The sequence below is a fragment of the Xiphias gladius genome, chromosome 6 (genome assembly GCF_016859285.1).
Source record: "Xiphias gladius isolate SHS-SW01 ecotype Sanya breed wild chromosome 6, ASM1685928v1, whole genome shotgun sequence".
NCBI lineage: Eukaryota > Metazoa > Chordata > Actinopteri > Istiophoriformes > Xiphiidae > Xiphias > Xiphias gladius.
This window is the reverse complement of record NC_053405.1, coordinates 25,606,522-25,627,618: the sequence shown is the minus strand read 5'-3', so window position 1 is coordinate 25,627,618 and position 21,097 is coordinate 25,606,522. Positions and strand designations below refer to the sequence as shown.

Below are 21,097 nucleotides of genomic sequence, written 5' to 3'. Positions count from 1 at the left end.
GATCGAACTGATGAGTCAGACAGACCTTTAATAGACCTGTTTAATCATGGTTTATTGTCTTATTGCCATGTCTGGTTGTTATACATGGCTTTTGATCTGTCTCCTGTATCCGTTTATTTTTATTCCACCATGGGGATCTTATCTCACAGGCAGCTCCTGGGATGTAATATACTGTATTTTCCCACACCTTGATTACAAGGACAGTAGGGCAGGCACCAAATAAATAATTTGAGCTAGATGAGAACACCCTGTGGTGGAAAGTGATTTAGCACATTTACTCAAGTACTGTACTCGAGTACAATTTTGATTTGTTTGGAGAGAAATATTGTAGTTTTTACTTCACTACAATTATTTAACAGATTTAGTAACTAGTTATTTGTAGATTCAGATTATTATGCAAATAATAAAATTAATAAATGAAACCAACAAATAGTGATGTGTTATTATAGATTAAGCTACCCAGCAGTATGTACATTTGTTAAAATTAGTCCCACCTTTATGTCCAATATCATTCAGAAAGCTAAACTATCAAGATAAATAAAAAGTGGATGAATTTATGATTTATTTATTTTATTTGAATTTCATCAGAAATTTGAAATGTGTCATATAATAGAATTCACCATTTTATTCTCATAATATTCTGTCATTCAGTGAATCATCTTTACATTCATAATTCAGTTCTTGATATTATTGTCCCTGTTGTTACCATGTTGAATGTGATCAGGGTGGGAGCAGCGTGCTCAACGTGCTCTGATAGAGACACATCAGGAGCGTCTCTTGAAGAAAACATGTCTGTCACATTAGGCTCCGGGCAGCAGCTCACTCAGCCGATAAATTATTCAGGCTTCTGTGAGACTGAATTTAGACATGGCAGAGCAGAGCTGGAAGGCTGGGCAGAAACAATACCACGGGCTCCTCCCGCATCTTCCTGTAGTGGACGCTGGAACTCCTAAATAATCAAAGGACATTTCCTTTCACGCTCCATACCTAAACTGGGGCCTTTAGCTTGGCCTACTTCACTTTAAAACAGAGAGGACAAGTGTATTTGGGGGTACCTCATCTAGTATGTGGTCTGTGGTGAGTCATAGGGGTGACATCATCCTTTTTGATCTGTTGTGATTCACACTCAGTTCTTTTATATATATATTTTTGTAGCGTTGGTAGACTGCTACACTTCAAACAGCATAGTCTTGCAATGCATGGATTAGACCCTGAAATCTTAAGGCTGATGAATTAAATAAAGCAGTTGCATCACACAGAAGCGGAGACAGAGAGGGGCCCGAGAGAAATGTTACACATCAACTAAATGTGTCCATGTGGGGGGGGGGCTAGGAATGGTAGGACCGTGCAAAGAGCAAGCTCTCAAAACACAATTGCATTGTGTTTCACTCAGCCTGAAACCTGAGCAGCCAAAGTATCCTACCACCAAATAGAGAGTTCCTGTTCACTACCCTTTGCTGCTAAGCCTCATGTGCAATGGACACTATTTTATCTCAATACAAGCTTGACAAAATATTCTTATGAGCCCCATGCACATTACAGGTGAGAACCGATTTCAACTAAGAGGTATACAATGGAAGAAATTTGAAATGCAGACTACTTGAATATATAGGCAGTTGGTTGGCGGGTCCTATTGCGTCTCTGTAGGAACATGCAACTGCCACGTAAAGAGCTGCTGTTCAGATTCCAGACTGTATTGTACTGAAAAGACAATGTACTGATCTGGTAGCAACAGCCTTTGTGGCCACTAAACCGTTATGGTCCTGTAGTCAATTGGTAAGTGTGGGTCAGGTCACTAGCACAAGGACACGTTGACATTATTAGGCCTGGTCCTCTCGTCTCTCCAATCAGCTCAATGACTGGCTAAGAGCTTCTCATTGAGAAGACCTCAGGGGTTGCACTTCCTCTTGTGTGCTCACCCTAAAATTCATCCAGGCCTAACATTTACAGAGGCGGAACTACAAATGTTCCTTTTTTCCCTCTGACTAAATAGAAGGCCTGTTGATGTGATAAACTGGTAAAAATCCCCCATAATCAATCTTCAACATAATGGCCAGATTTAAGGGTGTATGAATTCAAATTATGCTGACACTGAAATTTCACACTGACTGTCTTTCTTAAAATTGTAACTCAAGATCAAAGCTTTTTATGTGAGAGATGCTACTGTAGGTACTAATATTGTTTTTTACAAATGTCTCAGTAGGATGTAATTTATTTTAATTTGCAGTTCCATTTAATGCCATGGCAAGGAGAACTTTGAATTTTGATTACACACTCAAAACTAAAATCTCTTTTAAAAGTTTTTGTATTGTAATTTCTATTTGTATTTTGTAAGTATTTGAGTATAGACTACCAGTCACAGAAAAAGTTTAACCTTCTCATGCACTATTAGGACAATGCTTTGTATGTTGGTATCAGAATCGTGAGTGATGAAGGAAGACAGACTGTTTGGTCAGGAGTTATACCAAGAGAATGACCCAAAACATTTGAAGCCATGTAGCTGGTTTGGGATGAACACTGAGACATTGAATTATGTAAATAACAGTTGGGAAAACTGAGGTATTTGTAGCCTTAAAATACTTCAATCTGCCTATAAAATACCCACTATTTTAGATTACTGAATGTAAACGTCCCCCATGTGGCTAAAATCCCCAAATTCACACAAAAATAGACTGTCCCCACGGCAGACATTTTGGCTCGTGATGGTAGGATATGCACAGGTGCTACTAACAACATTAGCGATGGCTCTACCACGACAGTGTGACAGCGATCCAAATTGAATGCAGCATAATTAATTTTACCATTTACACATGTGCTTTTGCTACTGTGTCAATATGTCTTAGTTGAAAAAGGCCCACAGAACGATTGTCCCAGCAGACCATTTGGCAACGCACAGGTGTAATTGATAAGATTAAAAGGTAGGTGAGCCAGTTCCAGGGTCCTGGTCCTTGTGCATGCTGGCTCACTGGCACAGCTTACTGTGGCACTCGATGGAACTGAGCCGTCATTAACGAAAATGTGTTTGACTCGTGCTTTTCCTGCGATGACACGTCAAGATGTCTGCCGTGGAAGAGGGTCCACACTAAGAGCATAACCTCAGTGTCCTCAGTGGTACCGCTCAGTCTCAGGGTCTTCGTGTCGTGCATGCTGGGACACCTCAATACAACGTAGCTGTTGGGATGTCATTGAGAAGATTTGTACTTTTCCTGCTATGACAAGTGAAAATATCTGCTGTGAAAAGGGGCCTGTATGTATTTTGTTTCCCGTTTGAGTTTTAGTATTTTCTGGAGCAAGGAGCAGCTGTAGGGGCACAACCGACTATAAAACCCCTCAAACTGCAATGCAGACGCCTCACATCACTTCAGAAAGAGGCGCACGGGAGCACCACACTTGCCGAAGACACATGATTACATTTGTGCCACAGCCTAATCCTGTTTCTGTGTCCAGACTCTGCTCCGAGATGCTGCATTGTGTGCTCCGCTAGACAGGCAGTTTCCATGGTGCGGAGATCCGCTTTGTGCCACTTTTGTGTTGCCTCGGCTTGATGTCCCTGGCTTGACCTACTAAACCTTATTCATACCAACTGCGTTTTTCTATGCTTCTGTTGCGCACTGCATTCAAAACAACCCTTTAAATAAACTAGGCTGTGCCCCTACTAGAACATTTATGTCATCCACGCTCCCTTCTGCTTTTAACTTTGAATAAAAAGCATGACACCACAGCAGCTCTTATACGAGGTGTTTCAGTGGGATACTAATCTTTCTCCCTGTCACCCCCCCCCCCCCCCTCCTCCCCCCGCTCTCGTCCCACTACTGCATTGATGCCGTTACCTCCCTCGGTGGTGATGTCACCGGCTCGGTGGAGCTCGAGCATCCTTGCCAAAGGCAGGGAGACAACAGAGCCATTTTGACCATCCAAACAACCGGCCGGCCACCTTCCTTCCCTGGGTCCCCACTGGCGAGGCTGGGCAGAGGGGGGTGGGTGGGTACAAGACACCGTCGGCGGCAACCTCAGCCCTTCCCGTCGTTTCATGGAGAGGAGAGGCTGTTAGGGGCAGTGCCAGACCTGGAGGAGACCGGAGGAGGTGGAGGTAGCTACGGGGCTGGATAATAAAACAGACGAGCTCGGCAAACTCGGTCTCTACACGGTAGCAAGACGTCGTTGGCGCTGCAGAGGTAGGTTTACCTTTTATTTTTTATTTTTTTTCCATTGTCCCACCGGTAATGCAGTTTTAATGAGACAGTCTTTATTTACTTAGTGTTAAACCTCCTGGGAGGAGATGGGCATAGGGTGCGGCCATTGAAGAGGCTGTCAACGTCGGAAAAGATGGTATTGAGAGCGGATGACATTAAAGCTGCTCTGTAACACGGTGCACGCACTGTCGTCTTATCTTATCGCTTACATGTTTTTGATAAAATGTCTTTTAATTCTGTGAGCAAAACGAGGGGAATAAATGCCCTGTCACTGGGCGAAAGGTAGACGCGAAGCCTTAATTGAAGAAATGTTGTATCTTAAGCTCTGAAAATGACGCACTCAGTAATTTTTTTTAATTTTATTTTTTTTTTACTGTAATTAAAGCTGTGAATGATCAGTTTTATCCTGATCCAAATATAGGCCTGAAGCCAGTGTTGACCTGTGGTTTATGGCTTTCCTTTCATGTTGAAAGGGCGACCCCTTAAAGTGTGTATCTTAATGAGTAGCAAGGTAAAATCCTATCAATATGTCGTCATATTAAAGTGCACACCAGCATTTTATATTGCATCAGCCTTTGTTTTATATCATATTAGCCTTTGTCAACGGGAAAATGGTGGCCGCCCATCTGAGCTGCATCATCAGCTGATTGGTTTGAGCATCTGTATGTGCAGATTGTGGCCATGGATGTTGAGGAAAAAAAAAAAAAAAAAAACCTAATTTTTCAGAACAGTTTGAAGAATTGTTTTTACACAAGTTATTATGTGGGTGGACTCGCAACATAAGATACGCTTTAAGCATGGGAATTTCATCTTCGTCACTTATCAAAACACATATTGGATTGGATTGTTAATCTTCGGTATTATTCAGTCTGTTGTATTTTTTGTTTATAATTTGTCCTCAGTTTGGTTTGAAGTGCAGTTGCACCTTAAAAGCCTACTTGGTGTTTTCCTATTTTAGCAGTGTTACCTGCAAACATCTCACAAATGAATCTGTTTAGGTGCCAGCTGTGGAGGTTGTACCAGGAAGCAGGGTGACACAGCAAATTTACAGCACTCAATGATGTTGATCATGACAGACATTTGAATCGCAAACCACTGGAATACACTCTGAATATTGATACAAAACCCAACCTTATCCCACATCGGGGATTAGAAATTAAAATTAAATTGAAGTTAAGTTAAAATTACACTTTCTCTTATTAATTCAAGATTCAATTTAATCATCATTATACAACACAAGATTGTCTAACGAAATTACAGATGTAGTCCCTTTATGCTATTTACAAAAAAAAGGTTACATAAACAAATGAATAAATAATCAAGTCATAATTGCTTATTATCAACATGCTATAAGTGATTATAGTTGTATACTGTAATATTTTCAGTTTGACCTGAGGCATGCTGTGAAAGCTAATTGTATCATATTGCTCACTGTTCAGTCTTACTGATGAAAACATTAAATTTTTTTATATGATCATCACAGATGATGAGTCATGGTAGCTCCTGATACACCCACAATGCTACCACACATTAAAATCACACAGTGATTTAATGTTCGTATTCAGTCTTTTAGGAGACGGTGACGAGGTACGAGTTGTTCATGAAACCGAGCTGCTGAATGGAGCCAGACCCTGGATTTGTGGCTGGTTTCAGTGCCATTGTCATCCAGGGAAATAACATGACATTTAGCTGTTGCTGCACTTCTTTTGTTACTGCCAGCTTTATTATCCATACCCCTTGGCTGTAGCTGACCATGCATGGTCTTTTCATGTTACAGCCTCACAGCCCTGCCCTCCTCTATTGTGCTGATCACGTCAACTGTATGGTGTAATATTCGGCCCTTACAGATTTTAAAACAAATTTATCTAAAAGATATTAGACCTCAGTTTTGCAACGCAACGCAACACAACACAACACAACACAACACAACACAACACAACACAACACAACACAACACAACACAACACAACACAACACAACACAACTGCATATTATTTGCATATGAACTGGCACAAGCTGATAAAACTAGGAATATATTAATCAGGATTCACTATCTCATCCCTTTCTACAGACTTGCAGGCCCTACAGCTGGGCACTAAAGAAGGCACCCCAGGGTGCTAGGAAGACAGCACCATGTCAGGGGCTTCTGTGAAGGTGGCGGTGCGTGTCCGCCCCTTCAATTCAAGGGAGATTGGAAGAGAAAGCAAATGCATCATTCAGATGTCTGGAAACACCACCAGTAAGTACTCTAGCCCCTTCTTTACTGAAATATGCTACCCCAGGCCCTCATTGGAGAAATCCACCTATAGTATGTATACCGGTTGTACCTGAAAAACATAGTGTATGTTTTGTGTATGGCTATCAAGATTAGAGCTAATTTGTATGTGTGAGATTTTTTAACTTCGCTGCGAGACTGACAACCGTTTAATTACTGCAGGGTCCATGTTTTCAGTTACTAATTAGAACAATAGTGGAGTTTTCAAATTGAAATCTGGACTGGAAATCTCTTGAACATCATGCTGTAGGTGACATAATTTCCCTGCAAATTTGACCTGATATTTATTTAGGACAAGGCCCTTTATTTATTTATGTGGCAGATTAAGCAAGATTTAAAAATGGCTCCTTATTCAACATTTTATAATTAAGGTTCTATTCAAATGTGCCAACAATGCAAAATATACAATAAGCACAATAATGGCAGACAACATTCGGAGGATACATAATTATTGCGCCATCATAAAATAATCCAGAGTGAATGACAATGACAGTTTTCGGCAGAACCTACTGTAATTGTTTTTGTGCCCGTATGTTGCTAGGTTTTTAAGCTTGTAGTTCAGAGCACCCCACATTTGTTGGGTTATACAATGTGTAGAGTGAGGACTCTTGTCAAGAGGAGACTGGAAAGATACTCGATATGTAGTCTGTTAGCAAGGTAAAGCCATTCATCAATAATAGATGAGGCTTCCTGAAATATTTACAGTTTGGCCTAATTTAGTCATCTCAACCCTCCTTCCCCATGTCATGGGTGACTATACAACAAGCTAGGTGGCTTTTTTTGGGCTGTCATATTTTATCTGTGATGTGTTGCATTTTGTGATGTGGTTCCCCACCAGACTAAATACTTACAATCTTAAAAAAATCTTCTTCTTCTTGTTTCTTTAAATTTTCCCTCAAGGATTTCACAGTATGATGCTTCCTAAAAGAGTGGTGGCACAGTGCTTCTTCCTTTATCTCTACAGCAGTGGACAATTAATATTTTTCAGCATCGACTCTTTTAGCAGTATAAACTTAGATCAGAGGCACTGTCGTCCTCTGGGAATATATTCACTGTGTGGATGTCCTTGGAGACATTCTTTTATCTGTGAAGTTATCTGTGAATTTTATTTCTATTCACACAAAACCTTTTTGATGTTTGTAATCAATCAAGGCATCCAGGTACACATGACTTCAAAATACTTCTGAATTTCAGTGGCATGGTAACATGATTATCAGTATGGTGTTTGCTTATTCTTTGCTTTATGCTAATTCGGTAACTGCTTATTCACTGCAATATTCACCACTCTATTCTTAAATGGTCTTTGTTTGGAGACCTCCTGAGAGAACCCAGCACACAGATTTGGAGGACAGACTGTACTATGGCGCATTCAACAGAATACAACGTCAGTCAGGCTGTCAAAGCATTGTAGTGTGTGTATTATGTATACCAACAATAGTAGGAACCAAAGATTACTTTCGTGTTTTTTTTCTTTCATTAATGAATTACAGTCAGATCCAATATAATCTAATCTAAGTAACACAAAAATGTACTAAGGATCTCTTCAGACCTTCATTTAGTTAGGCGTGATCCCTCACAATTCCAATTCCAACCTAAGCTGATAGAAATTTGCAGTGGACATTTGAATTTGACATACTAAAGGGAGGCCTCAAACTCACTTTACAGAATTAAGCAGGCCTGTAACACCAGATTTTGGTCACGCCTATGTCACCATTCTGTTTCGACAGTCTACCTACTCCAGAAATCAAACTGAGTTTACCATTATGTCAGCAGTGCTAGAAAACTTTGTGTTGATCAGATGCACTAAGCATCAGTGAGACTGCAGGTCTTTCAGCAGAGCAGAATAACTGAGTGAATGGCTCTGGATGTTAGCTGGAGGATGTGAGCAGACTGATGTCATAAAAAAAACCCATTGGTTGCAGTGTCTGGAGGGGGTACAGCGGCAGGGTATAAATGCCCCTTTGTCTTTCTGTAGTCTGGGCTGAGGAAAGGAAGAAGAAGAAAGAGTTCTGTTTTTTTTTGTGTGTGTGTGTGTGTCTCACTCACTGCTTTGTGCTCTCTGACATTCATGTGTGGGTCAATAGCCCAGTTCCCACATAGCAGGAGAATGGCAGTAATCTTGTTGTTTGAGAGATCTTCCCTCCCACTCTGACCTTAATTAAGATGCAGGGGACAGACCTGGAGGAATAATGGGCCTTCCTTTAGAGGGCTAGTGGGTGCAAGTACTTGGTGAAAAGATTTAAATTTATTTTGCAACAGAAAACTTACACATACATACACATTTTTTTTTGGACTGACTCAAAATATCTGTCTGTACTTAACCGTTTTATTTACCGAAGTAAATATCTATAATGTAGGATGAATGGTTTTAATGCAACTTGTATTTTGGAGAATTGAGTGGATTCATGCTGCTTCTTTGCATTTGCATTGTTTTTGTCATGACAAAGACAGCTACTGTGCCTCTTGCTAAGATTTGTGTCTTATAGACTTAGGATTTATAAAATTAGATTCAAACCAACCTAAAGCAGCAGACAACATACCACCTGAATCCAGTGCTGTACTGCTGCTGAATATAGCATCTATGTGGCTCTCCTCCAGCCTCTGTCAGTGGGTTCACATCCCCCCTGCCAGACCTGCTGACGCAGCCACATTTCCTCTCCTATTGACTGAGGCAGGTCACCCGTGACAGTCTGACCAGCATCACTCAGTCACAGCTATGACAAAGACAATCAGGGAATGTGCCATAATCGGATGCTGAAAATATGATAGAATAACGGCTAAAATTAAACTAGAGCAAATAATCACCACTATAATTAGGATAAATGATTCGAGGTGAGGGCATCATGACAGTGATAATGACGAGCAGAGGTGAAGTTCTACATAAAAGTGGGTATACTAGAAATCTGGGCCACCTGGTGAACATAAGGCACATGCTTTTTTCAGTTAGAGTTAAATCAATGTAGATTTTTTAAAATTCCAATATATGAATTATTGGGAATTAAAATTACTACTCACTGATATGAAGTCTGATATAAGGTCTACTGTCGAACTTTGGATGGATGACAGTTTTGTATGTCCAAAAAACTGAAAACATCAGATTACACCTAACTTATATGAACATTCTCACTTGTGTCATTAACTTTCTACTCCTCATTCATCAGTTTTGTTGAAGACATTGTAATTACTCTTGAATGATCGCTCTCTTCCTAAGATCTTATTTGTATGCTGTAAAAATAATTTGCTGATTCAGCGGTATATCCTTAAACACACTAGTTTAAGGATATACTACTAGCTTCACTGGTAGAAGCCAGTATATGCAACATAATGCTGATCAAAATGTGGATATGGCAGATATGTACATACACTCCTGACCACCTCTGGTGATGTGGTATTGGAGCACACTGCCTGTTGCATCCTGTCTAAGTACGTTTGCCCTCCATGACATGACTTTCAGACCTGGTGATATACTAAAGACCTTGCAATTAAAAAGTGTTTCCATCATAAAAAGAGAAGACAGGTTTTAAAGGGGAGTATGATGAAGAGTAGAGACGTGCTCTGTGTGCTTAAAATGCTGCTGAAGCAGGACTCAGGTGGTGGAGATAACCGTGACATGCAAGCTGCGACCACTAAGAACGTCACCCATTCTACTGAATGCAATATAAAAAGGCAGCCCTCCACAGAAGCCCTCTTCATATATGCTGCCCGCTAAAATAATAACTTTATCTGAGAGCAAGGTGCTTATCTTTCCAGCTCATCTTGTATGAATCATAACACAAAGATGAGTAAGCAACGAGAGGATGTCATAGTGTCGTCCTGGGGTTTGCGTCACGATAATCAGATGGGTAGTCAGATATTGATATATTTTTCATTTTCGAGATTTGGTAAAGTAAAGTAGTTCTTCTTTTAAATGTGGTTTTGATGGTGTTCTTCTGTGCGATAGAATTCAGATTTTATTGAACCAGGCCACCTTTATTTACCAGGGAAGCAAATCAATTCCTTTGCTGTTTTCACCACATGGCAGCTTGAGACCTTGTGGGACCTTCATTCATTATCAGATGGTGTTAGATGTATATGTAGATCTATAGAGCCTTTTTTATTTTTTTTTTTACAGAGTACTGTTAAATGCCCCTTTTTCTTCAATAATGGAAGGGATATATGTCAGTGCTGTACATTAGAAACACTGTACGAAAACAAAACAGGTTATTGCTTCCTACAGGATATTGGATCCAAGTTACTATTGCTAATAGCTTTTCAGTGTTAAATTTGCTTCAGACGTGCACAGAAACAGTCTTTTGTGTGGAAAATGGTCCGTTTCGACAGTTGCCAATTGTCTGTAAGGTAATGTTTTATTCAACCAGATTTTTACTGTAAGTTTTAAACGGTTGTGCAGGCTTTGTAATAGCCAACAACACCAGAGTCCACTGGAATAGGTGTAAAACAGGGTAAAACAATGCCATCACTAATACACAAATGTGACGTGTCGAGGGATTAATAACCGTTTCTTGATTGCTGTTACATGTCCCTCAAATTCCGAGTAGATATTGAGGTCCAACTGGCATCTCTAATTATGTCTAGTGTCATGACACATTACTGTAGAAGACCAGTTATGGCTGTAGACATTGCACAGAAGGGGAAATGAGCAGTACAGAAGACATTTCCGGCTAATAAATGAAATTGAGTCTGTAACTGTAGTTAGAAGCAAACCTTGTGTATTTTTAGTGCAAAATACACTACTTGGATAAAGATCAAGTGAGTGAACTGTAATGTATCTCTGTTCATATTTGGACATCTTCCAGAGTACCTGGACATGTCATGCCCAGTAAACGAGTCCTCATCTCTTTGTCATGGTGAGGAATGGGCCTGAAACCCGAAACCAAGTCAGCCACACTGGCCTATATTCCATAGCTTAAAACACAGTAGCAGTGTAGAAAGGAAATAAACGTGTGTACGCTTAACTTGAGTGTACTTAGCCCTGGGCCTTTTCCTCTATTATCGACCGCATCTGCATTAGAAGAGAAAATGGTGTCTGGAGCTCAGGGAGCTTGGAGGAAGCATTTTCATAGTTGGCATACCCAGACCACACCAGATATGTTGTTCTTAGGTGGGCACACCTGGTGCGGTAGTATTCACACCAAAAACCCCTTGATTTCAGTACATCAGTGTGATAGGTGCCATAGAAAAAGTGGGAGTAATTTACATTTATGCATCTGATATTTCATCTTTAACTACATAGTTTAACATGTAGTTAGAAAATGTCTCTCCAAAGTATGAGAATGAAAACAGACAGTAAGTACTAGCATCCCATCACACAAGGTTTTTGTTTCTGGAAGCATGTTTCAACAAAACCCTCATCAGTGCTGTTGCTGCATTTTGATTTTTTGAGAATATTATTATTTTGTGAGGATCAGTTGTCTGTTATTGGATAACATGTATAATTCCAGAAGTTAAACATCTGGACAAGAAAAGAAGTTATAAAATAAATCATTAATTCATCAAAAGGCTTGTTTTCTTTTTAGCGTTGTGTTGAAAGCAGCAGTAATGATACTGTGACATTTCCAGATGCATATACTGTTTACAGTTTTATTAGCTGCTAACCAACCCTAGTGTATCACCTACACTAGGGTAAAAAGCCAGAAAACTCTAGAATACAATGGCAGTAACATAACTAACAGATGACGTGAACCAGCAAAAGATGTGTGTCATCATCGTACAATGAATGAGTACCTCAGTTTCATTTGTAAGTGGTCACAGAGCAGAGATATCTAAAAGAAAGTCAGGTCAGATATCAGTAGGAAATGATTTGATAAGGCATCATAATTTAACTATGAAGATTTGCTTGAGTCATCACTGGTAGTCCTGGACATCTAAATCTACCAGACCCCACTATTATTGTTTAGACTGGGATACTTTGACCATCATAAATCAAAAAGAAAGCCTGTGTTGGTCAAACTTTAATTTAAAGTAATGAATTTGTAATGGTAAAAGGTATTTTCATGTGTGAGTAGATAGATTGAAGTCTTAATGGCTGACAGTAAGATTTGACCCATTTTTTATCATTGCTAAACAGACACCTGTGATTTACAGTGCAGGTGGGGAACACAGGAAGCCCTTATATTATATAAACACTTGTCTGACAGTCTGGGAAAAAAAATAAATATTATAAGATTTACAAAGGTAGAATTTGTCAGAGGGCTAACAAAGGATAATTTAGACTGACAAAATGCAGCTCAGGGCTGAGGGTTGTTTCATGCTTAGACTGTTGAAAGATGAGCTGAGCCTGACAAGCTGAGTCTGAGCTGTTCTAAAATGGCCACTATACTGTAGAAACCTGGTAGGTAACAACATGGCCTTTTCACGTGGCACCACCATCAGGCCAGACTGTACCACTGGAAGAAGGAAATAAGGATGGCAAAGTTGTCTCTTTTTTAACCAATAATTTTGTTTTCTAGTGTATAATGACAGTTATAGCTTGACAGAGCCGTCTGCAGGGCCATACTTAAGACTTTTAATCTTGTTTTGATGTGCACGCTGTTTCCTACTCTCAGCTGTTTACATAAATCTGCAAGTTTGTATGTTAAGAGTTTGATTCATGTCATTTCAAAAGTTGAAATCAAACTTAAAATCTTGACTAGTAGTGAGTCCCTCTATATCATTTCACTGTAACCCATAAAGTATATTTTCTTAGTGATTTATTCAATATTCAAAAAAATAACTTTTTTATTGTTTATATATCCCTGTAGGTTTGATTTGAGCCGTCCAAATAAAAATCCTTTAATGTGAGCAAACTTACTCAGAACTATGATTATGGCAATCATAGTTCTGACAATGGCAAATGGCAATGATTTCCTATTTTTATGCCAAGATAAACAAGAAGCTAAAGGCAACTGATATACCACAGTGTGTGTTTTTCATCCTATGCTATTACTTCCAGTGGGGGAGAATGTTTTCTCAGCATTCTTGCATTCACCTTCCAAAAAATGCTATAAGGTTCTTGTCCCAAAACCCCTGCAGTCTTATGTTTCACTGTAGAGAAGAGGCCTAAATGCTAAAGATGACTATCGGTATAGAAAGAAGAGGCGACAACAGCCTTTTGAGCTCTTGTAGCAACATGACACCGACCCAGCTCAGATACAGTTTCACGTGGACGGCTCTCAGCCCTCCCACTGACCTGTGTTCCTTGTCCTGTCTTTCAGCCATCATCAACCCCAAGCAGGCCAAAGACAACAAGAGCTTCAACTTTGATTACTCCTACTGGTCCCACACCTCGGTAACTATTTCTGAACCCCTACAGCACAACTGTTACAGAGACACCTCAACAAAGACACACACACATCTGGTTTATTATGGATCGCTTTGTGTTGTGTGTGTCAGATTTACAAGGAATTTCAAGATTTACATGGCTGATTATTGATTTCTGTCCACAGCCCGCGGACAGCAATTATGCCTCTCAGATGCAAGTATACAAAGACATCGGAGAGGAAATGTTGCTGCACGCCTTCGAGGGCTACAACGTCTGCATCTTTGCTTATGGTCAGACAGGTGCTGGCAAGTCCTACACCATGATGGGGAAACAGGATGTCAAGGATCAACAAGGAATCATTCCCCTGGTACAGACTTACAAATACATGACCAGCACTGATAATAAATCAAAGGAAAGATGATTCTGAATTCCTCAGATGCATCAGCTTTGGAAATAATGTTGTCATTTCCCCCCTTCCAGATGTGTGAAGATCTTTTCACTAAGATCAATGACAATACAGACAACAGCATGTCCTACTCTGTGGAGGTAAGTACAGGTGTCCGCGGCACCCCGTGTATATACAGTATACCTGAACTCGTCACATGTTATGTGTTCAAGCTAATATTATGAATGTGGACAGGTAAGCTACATGGAAATCTACTGTGAACGTGTGCGAGACTTGCTGAACCCCAAAAACAAAGGGCACCTGCGTGTAAGAGAACATCCTCTGATGGGACCCTATGTGGAGGACCTGTCCAAGCTGGCTGTCACCTCCTACAATGATATCCAGGACCTGATGGACTCTGGCAACAAGGCCAGGTGATGGAGCTGTCCATTCATTCAGTCACTTCACTCTTTTTTTTGTCAGTACATCGACTAATGAACCCACATTTGGTTAATAACAGTGAATCTGTAGAATGCCAAAACTAAAATGAAACAAAAATGGCAAAAAAAAAAATGGCACATACTAGGAGTTTAAATATGTCAAGATACAAATTAAACACTACTACATCATCAAATACATTTCTGATAAAGGGGAAGAGGTTAGAGCTGTGCAAAAATGTAACGACTGAAATTCAGGCTCTTTATATTGCACACAGATTCAACTGATTTAATTATTTATATTCAAACTAATTCACTTTTAACAATGTTTTCTGATTGTGTTCGTTGTACCTACAATATTAATGGCAAGACTAGCCATTTTGCACATCCATATCAAGAAACATGTCCTCCTTGTTGGATAAACATGGGGCAAACAAACAGCTTGCCAAACAAACTGATACAAATGTATTCACTGTCGCTGCAGGACTGTGGCTGCCACCAACATGAATGAGACAAGCAGTCGCTCACACGCTGTCTTTAACATCATATTCACTCAGAAACGCCTTGATGCTGAGACTGACAACACTTCTGAGAAGGTATAGGGGTGCTTTCACATCCTGTGTGAACTTATTTAACATTGATCTGTTACTACTGCTTATCTATAAGCTGATTGATTACAGTGATTTAAATCTTGTTGTAAATTGGAAATCAATGATTGCTTGAAGGTCAACGTGATACTGAACCATTGTAAAGCCTTTTTTTTTTTTTTTTTTAAGACAACTGCCTCTTGAATGAAGATGAATAGCTTTAGCTTTTTTGATGTCAGTTGATTTGTTGCATTTTATTTGTTTGAGCCTATTTATTGGATGTTCTGTTGTAGGTCAGCAAAGTAAGTTTGGTGGATTTGGCCGGCAGTGAGAGGGCAGATTCTACTGGAGCCAAAGGGACAAGGCTTAAGGTGAAAATGTTTTCCTCCACTGCATTTTACATACTTGAAACAGCTAACATGTGAAAACAAAAATTTACTTGCCTATGGGGGAAACAAATATGATTAAATTCATAGTAAGGCAGTCTATTAGTGGGTATATACTGATAATGTAAAGCTTATTCTCTGCCTCTTTTGCTCTATTACAGGAAGGAGCAAATATAAACAAATCTCTAACTACACTGGGGAAAGTCATCTCTGCTTTGGCAGAAGTGGTATGTATTTTATCTGCATATTGTACATTGTCAGATGAAGCAGATATTATGTAGAATAAACATGTTAATTTTACTGTCTACTTCATTTTAGGACTCTGGGCCGAATAAGGTAATTTATTCAATGATGTATTTAAATTATGTATAATTTTCATTAATTTATGCGTTATTTTTCTTAACCTAAATGCCTTCATTTAATTTAATACACAGAATAAAAAGAAGAAAAAAGCGGAAAGCTTCATCCCCTATAGAGATTCAGTTTTGACCTGGCTGCTGAGAGAAAATTTGGGTATGAACACAATATTTCTCTTTGTGACAGGCTAATATTTTGATAATCCATTAGCTCTTGACAAACATAACCAACCATGTTCTAATCAATCTCTTTTCTACATTCTGTCAGGGGGGAATTCTCGTACTGCGATGGTAGCTGCCCTGAGTCCAGCTGATATCAACTACGATGAGACCCTCAGCACACTCAGGTAGAGATTACACAACGCATTTTCTGCTGCATCTTTTCCCTCCTACACAGCTGATTAATGTAGCTTTGAAGGACAATGATGCCAGTGAGACCAAGTGTTACATAATATGCATTTTCCTCTGCAGCTTGCATCAGTTTCACATTTCAAGCACCCTTCACGAGTTGCAGCCACAGTGCCAGGCTGCAGAATCATGTGGTTGTGTGCTGTTAGGGGGAATTGTAAGTGTGTGTGTGTCCGTCACCTGTGTCAGCATGCTCATTGATCCCTCCCTTATACCCACAGGTACGCAGACCGCGCAAAACAGATTCGCTGTAACGCTGTCATCAATGAGGATCCCAACAACAGATTGGTGCGTGAACTGAAGGAGGAGGTGTCTCGTCTGAAAGATCTACTCTACGCCCAGGGCCTGGGTGACATCATTGAGAGTGAGAATCATTTGTTGGATTTATGTGATCATTGGTGTTATCTCTAGATGCATTTCAGACTGCTTGCAATGGTTTAAGACCTCTTTCCTAAGTGGGCACAATATTGTCAGTGATAAACTGACAATATTATCAGCCTCACTTCAACCTAAATAGTTCCCCTCACAAGCACTGCACTTTTATTCTCCTTATGCTCACAAATATTGTGTATGTTGAAGTGTGTTCAGATAGCATAGAAAGCAAATTAAGAATCAGTGCAGAAAAATCAATGGGAAGACATAAATGGAAATGAGTAGATACAAATTCTTTTTAGATTGCAGTTGGACCAACATACAATTTCTTCCCATGTTGTAGTAAAAAACAGACAAGAGATTGGGTAGGGTTTCAGGCAGTAGCTTCTGGACCTAGCAAGACAAACTAGCTGACGTTAGTGTTCTTCAAGTTGAAAAGGATACATACAGTATTTATTGAAAACCATGTTTAGGCTCTACTCCTGTGCTGCCCCACCTGTTATGCCATATGCTTTCATTTAGTCGGAGTTAAACTGATAGAGGAACAGTTAATGCTCGTGGAACAACCTAGTCAGGATGGGTCATGCTATTACACAAGCCAAATAACACAGGCCAACAACAAGACACGAATGCATCTTGTCCCTTTCTTCATTGGAAGTGGTTGAGGAGATTGAGAGAGCTGTAGATCCTGCTGCACCATCAAACAAGATCAAAATTTGTTTCACGTTGTATCTGGACACAGCTTTAAAGGGGCTATATGTAAGTGTCTTAGGTTAAAACATTCAAAAATTAACTAAGATTTTCAACAGAATGTGAAGAATAACAGTTTTGACGCTGTGTCAAAGACGTCTATGTATTGTGTTGCAGAGAAATCTAGTGGAGTTAGCATGCTAACCAGCTAGCCCTGGCCCATCCCGTATTGTAATACCATGTTGTACCTCAAGAGGAGATAGTGAGTCACTATAGCATCCAATCTGCCCTCAGTCGAACATAAGAGAATGAAGAAGTAATAACTGTGAGTAGGCTATAAACCGGTGTTGCAGCCATCCTCTCTCTGCAACATCTTCCACTCTTTCCTCAAGCTCAGCTATTGATGCTGCTGCTCGAGCTGCTCTCCCTCGCGTTCCTCGACCTCTCGTGGCTCGTCCACCACTCCTGCCACCACTACATCTTCTTTGTCTCTCTGACTGGGCAGACTGGGTGTGAAATTGTTTTTTGTCAGTCTACTACTAATCACCAAAGAAAAAGACAACAATAACAGTTATATAATCAGATTGCAAGGTAAACCTGTGTGGAAAACATTATTCACAAATCCATGAAGGTTTGGCAAAATGTCAGCAACTGCCCTATGCTGAAGTTAGATTTATTCAAGCTAACGGTAGCTCAACGTGAGGGTGAAGGTTGAAACTTGGCTGTGAGTGGTCAGTGAACACAGTCCTGGAACCAAACAACAAATCTAGCGACTTTTTGGACAAACCTTAGCAACTTTTAGTAGAAGAAAGTCGCCAGAGCGTGAGGTTGGGCTTTCCCTCTAAAGGCATCTCTATACATCCCTTTTCAATTGCACCCCAGCATCCCAACTTTCAGGTAATATACTGTCCCCTATTTGTGTGGAGTATGAATTTGACAGTTGGCCATTCTTACACATTGCCCCTTTATAGTTATCACAAATTTTTTTTCTTTTTTCATATCCATTGTTGTGGAGCATTTCAGTGAGAACATACAGTATGTGATCTGAGAAAAATGTGATCAAAAATGAAAATATCTGAGCTATGCATAATATTATGCCATGAGAGCGGTGGAGCCAAATTCATATTTATTTATATTGACTGAACGGCTCAGGTATTCATCATATGATAAGTGAATGTTTTAATCTATGAACATTTTTATCTATAGGTGTTGCACTGTCTTTCTCACTCTCTCTCTCTCTCTCTCTCCTCTCTCTCTCTCTCTCTCTCTCTCTCTGTTACTCTTTATCTTCTCTTCTCCTAGCATATCGAGCGTCTGGTGCAGAGATAGAGGGTTTGAAATGTGTGTTTTCTGGCTTTTGCTTTTGCTCTTGCAGCAGCTTAGCATCACCAGCGCTTACTGTGACAGTAAATAGTAGCCTTTCTGTGTTCTCTGCAGCACCACAATATCATGAGTAATTGAGGTAATGCTAATGCGGTATTTATATATATATATATCACGTAGTCCAGGTCTAAGGTTGATTTTCAGGTTTTGTCATTTTGGCTCCAATCTTCAGGTCCTTATGGACCAAACTGTATGTGCCATGTCATGGTGCTGTAGAGATCTGTGTATGGCTTCGCAGCTGTGGCATTGGTGGGACAGAGCTTAGCTGTTCATGAAGCAACAAAGCAGAACAATACAATATGGAAGGTTATGGACGATGGTATAATGAGATATGTTTCATCCCTATCTTTAATTTCCCTGATGTAGAAACTGTAGCCTCCCAGTTCCCTTGCAGGGTCTGTCTGGCTCTGTCCCCTCCTGTTGGCAACAATAAAGGAGAGCATGCAGTAAACATAACACGATAATGCAGCCTTCAGTCACAGAGAGAGAATAATCATTTGCATAATATTGGATCTTTGACGTAGTCATCTCATTTTATGCCATAAAGTTTTACTGTCTTTTCATAATACATGACTTCATTAACTGCACTGCGAAGGCGATATTATGTGATCCATCTTGGCGAGCACCAGCCTGTCCAGATGGATGGGTGTGATACAGTTTCCCAATTTATTGCTCTGTGTTGCCATAGTAGCAGCTGCAGGGTTGATGTTCTTTATTTTGGAGAATCTAGCATAGGCCTTTGAGGTGCCACAACAATGCCAAGATAAGACAGTTTACAGAAAACAGGGAACGTGATGTAAAATCGGGTTTCTTGGTAGACTATTTTTATAAATAGAAAACAGACTAATTACGATAGGCTATGGATTTCTACTTTCAGTAATTTGTTTGACATTGTTAATTGTAGACAAGCACACTGAGCATTAAATGCATCTTGCTGCTCAATATAATCTTAAAATAATGATTGTAATTGGAAGTTCTGGCTTCCCAATGTTCTCTGCATGAAATACAACCCTATTACAAATGCGTCATTTTATCTCTGCACATAGGCTTACGTATTTTATTTTCCATACATGATGACTAATTTTATTTTTGCTGTTTAAGATGCTTGATTGGGAATGAGCAATTTACTCCCTGTCTCATACTAGATTTTCTATCTCAAATGGCAGATGAACAGTACATATATATATATATATATATATATATATAATATACACAAACACACACACATACATATATATATATATGTCAAATTTACAGTTTCTTGTTTTTGAATGGTCCGGCATACGATGCTCTGCTTGAAGTTTTCGAGTTATAGCTGCATTTTCTTTGGTCACGGCTGGATGGCCTCCTTGTTGCATCTTTTAAGTTGGTCTTCTTTGCGTGTGGCTTTCCACTGGTGCTGCCCTCGCTTGTATGCTAGCAGCAAATTTCTCTCTGTGAGTTAGATTTGTTTCAAACCACATATCTTCTTTCTTTTTTCTTTTCTATTCTCCCTTCTTTTCTCTTCCTTATCTGTCTGCATTTTTCCATTTTTTCTTTATTCCCTATTATCGATTATCCCAACCCCACTTCCTGTACACTCCCCGCGCCCTTTCCCACCCCGACAGACCTATCCGATTACAAGAACAATAACAATAAAGGCCAAGCTGTGAATCAAAGGGATGATCTCTCCACAGTGACCAATGCCATGACGGGGATGAGCCCCTCTCCGTCTCTCTCAGCCTTGTCCAGTCGTGCTGGATCCATTGCCAGTCTGCACGACCGCATTATGTTCAGCCCAGGCAGCGAGGAGGCGATTGAGAGGCTGAAGGTGAGCACGTGATAACATACAGAACAGTTTTACCTTCAAACACACTCTGCTTTGGTAGTGTAGTTGCACTGCATGCACATATTAGATATTCCAAATGTTCATTTTTTGCATATTGTCAGATCATTTGCCGGTAAATCTTCAGTTTCATTTACCAAGCATTTGTAATTGTAAGCATCTCAGTAGTTAAAGTATAAGGCTATTGTGGACAAATCTCATGAAAACACCAAACCAGTGTGGTCAATACTTTCTGACTTCCCCAGCCTCGCCCAGTCATTCCTATTGAAGATGTAAATCTTTAATAAAAAAAGTTATTTTTTATTAATTTTTTTTGCTATTTTATGCCTGTATGTGAGAATCAACATTAGAGGGATAAGAGGAACTCAGGAGAGAGAGATATAGGGAATGATGTGCAACAAAGGTCCCTGGCCTGACTTTAATGGGGCATTTCAGTTCATGGTCAGCTGAGACACTGGCAACCACAACACAAGTGGAGTCAAACACACCACTTGGGGCACGGTTCAGGGTTCCGCAAAAATCCAAGTCTTTACTTGGAAAAAGGTCAGCACACAGGCAGG

At 39.9% G+C, this 21,097-nt stretch overlaps 1 protein-coding gene across 5 annotated transcripts in view; it reads left to right on the top strand.

Annotated features, from left to right (window-relative positions):
* Positions 1-3,946: 3,946 nt before the first annotated feature.
* The window catches only part of kif1aa (kinesin family member 1Aa), a 41,092-nt gene continuing 23,941 nt past the window's right edge, over positions 3,947-21,097 (top strand). For 2 of the 5 annotated variants that reach the window (XM_040128678.1, XM_040128677.1), the window contains exons 1-14: positions 3,949-4,175; positions 6,265-6,432; positions 13,662-13,735; positions 13,893-14,075; positions 14,189-14,254; positions 14,349-14,527; positions 15,015-15,126; positions 15,411-15,488; positions 15,665-15,730; positions 15,822-15,839; positions 15,938-16,016; positions 16,128-16,206; positions 16,489-16,631; positions 20,389-20,522. In XM_040128678.1, the coding sequence (XP_039984612.1) occupies positions 6,327-6,432; positions 13,662-13,735; positions 13,893-14,075; positions 14,189-14,254; positions 14,349-14,527; positions 15,015-15,126; positions 15,411-15,488; positions 15,665-15,730; positions 15,822-15,839; positions 15,938-16,016; positions 16,128-16,206; positions 16,489-16,631; positions 20,389-20,522 (1,317 nt within the window). In that variant the 5' untranslated portion in view covers positions 3,949-4,175; positions 6,265-6,326. Of the gene's footprint in view, positions 4,176-6,264; positions 6,433-13,661; positions 13,736-13,892; positions 14,076-14,188; positions 14,255-14,348; positions 14,528-15,014; positions 15,127-15,410; positions 15,489-15,664; positions 15,731-15,821; positions 15,840-15,937; positions 16,017-16,127; positions 16,207-16,488; positions 16,632-20,388; positions 20,523-21,097 lie in introns of all 5 variants that reach the window. The other 3 variants (XM_040128679.1, XM_040128676.1, XM_040128680.1) reach the window with 2 other exon arrangements.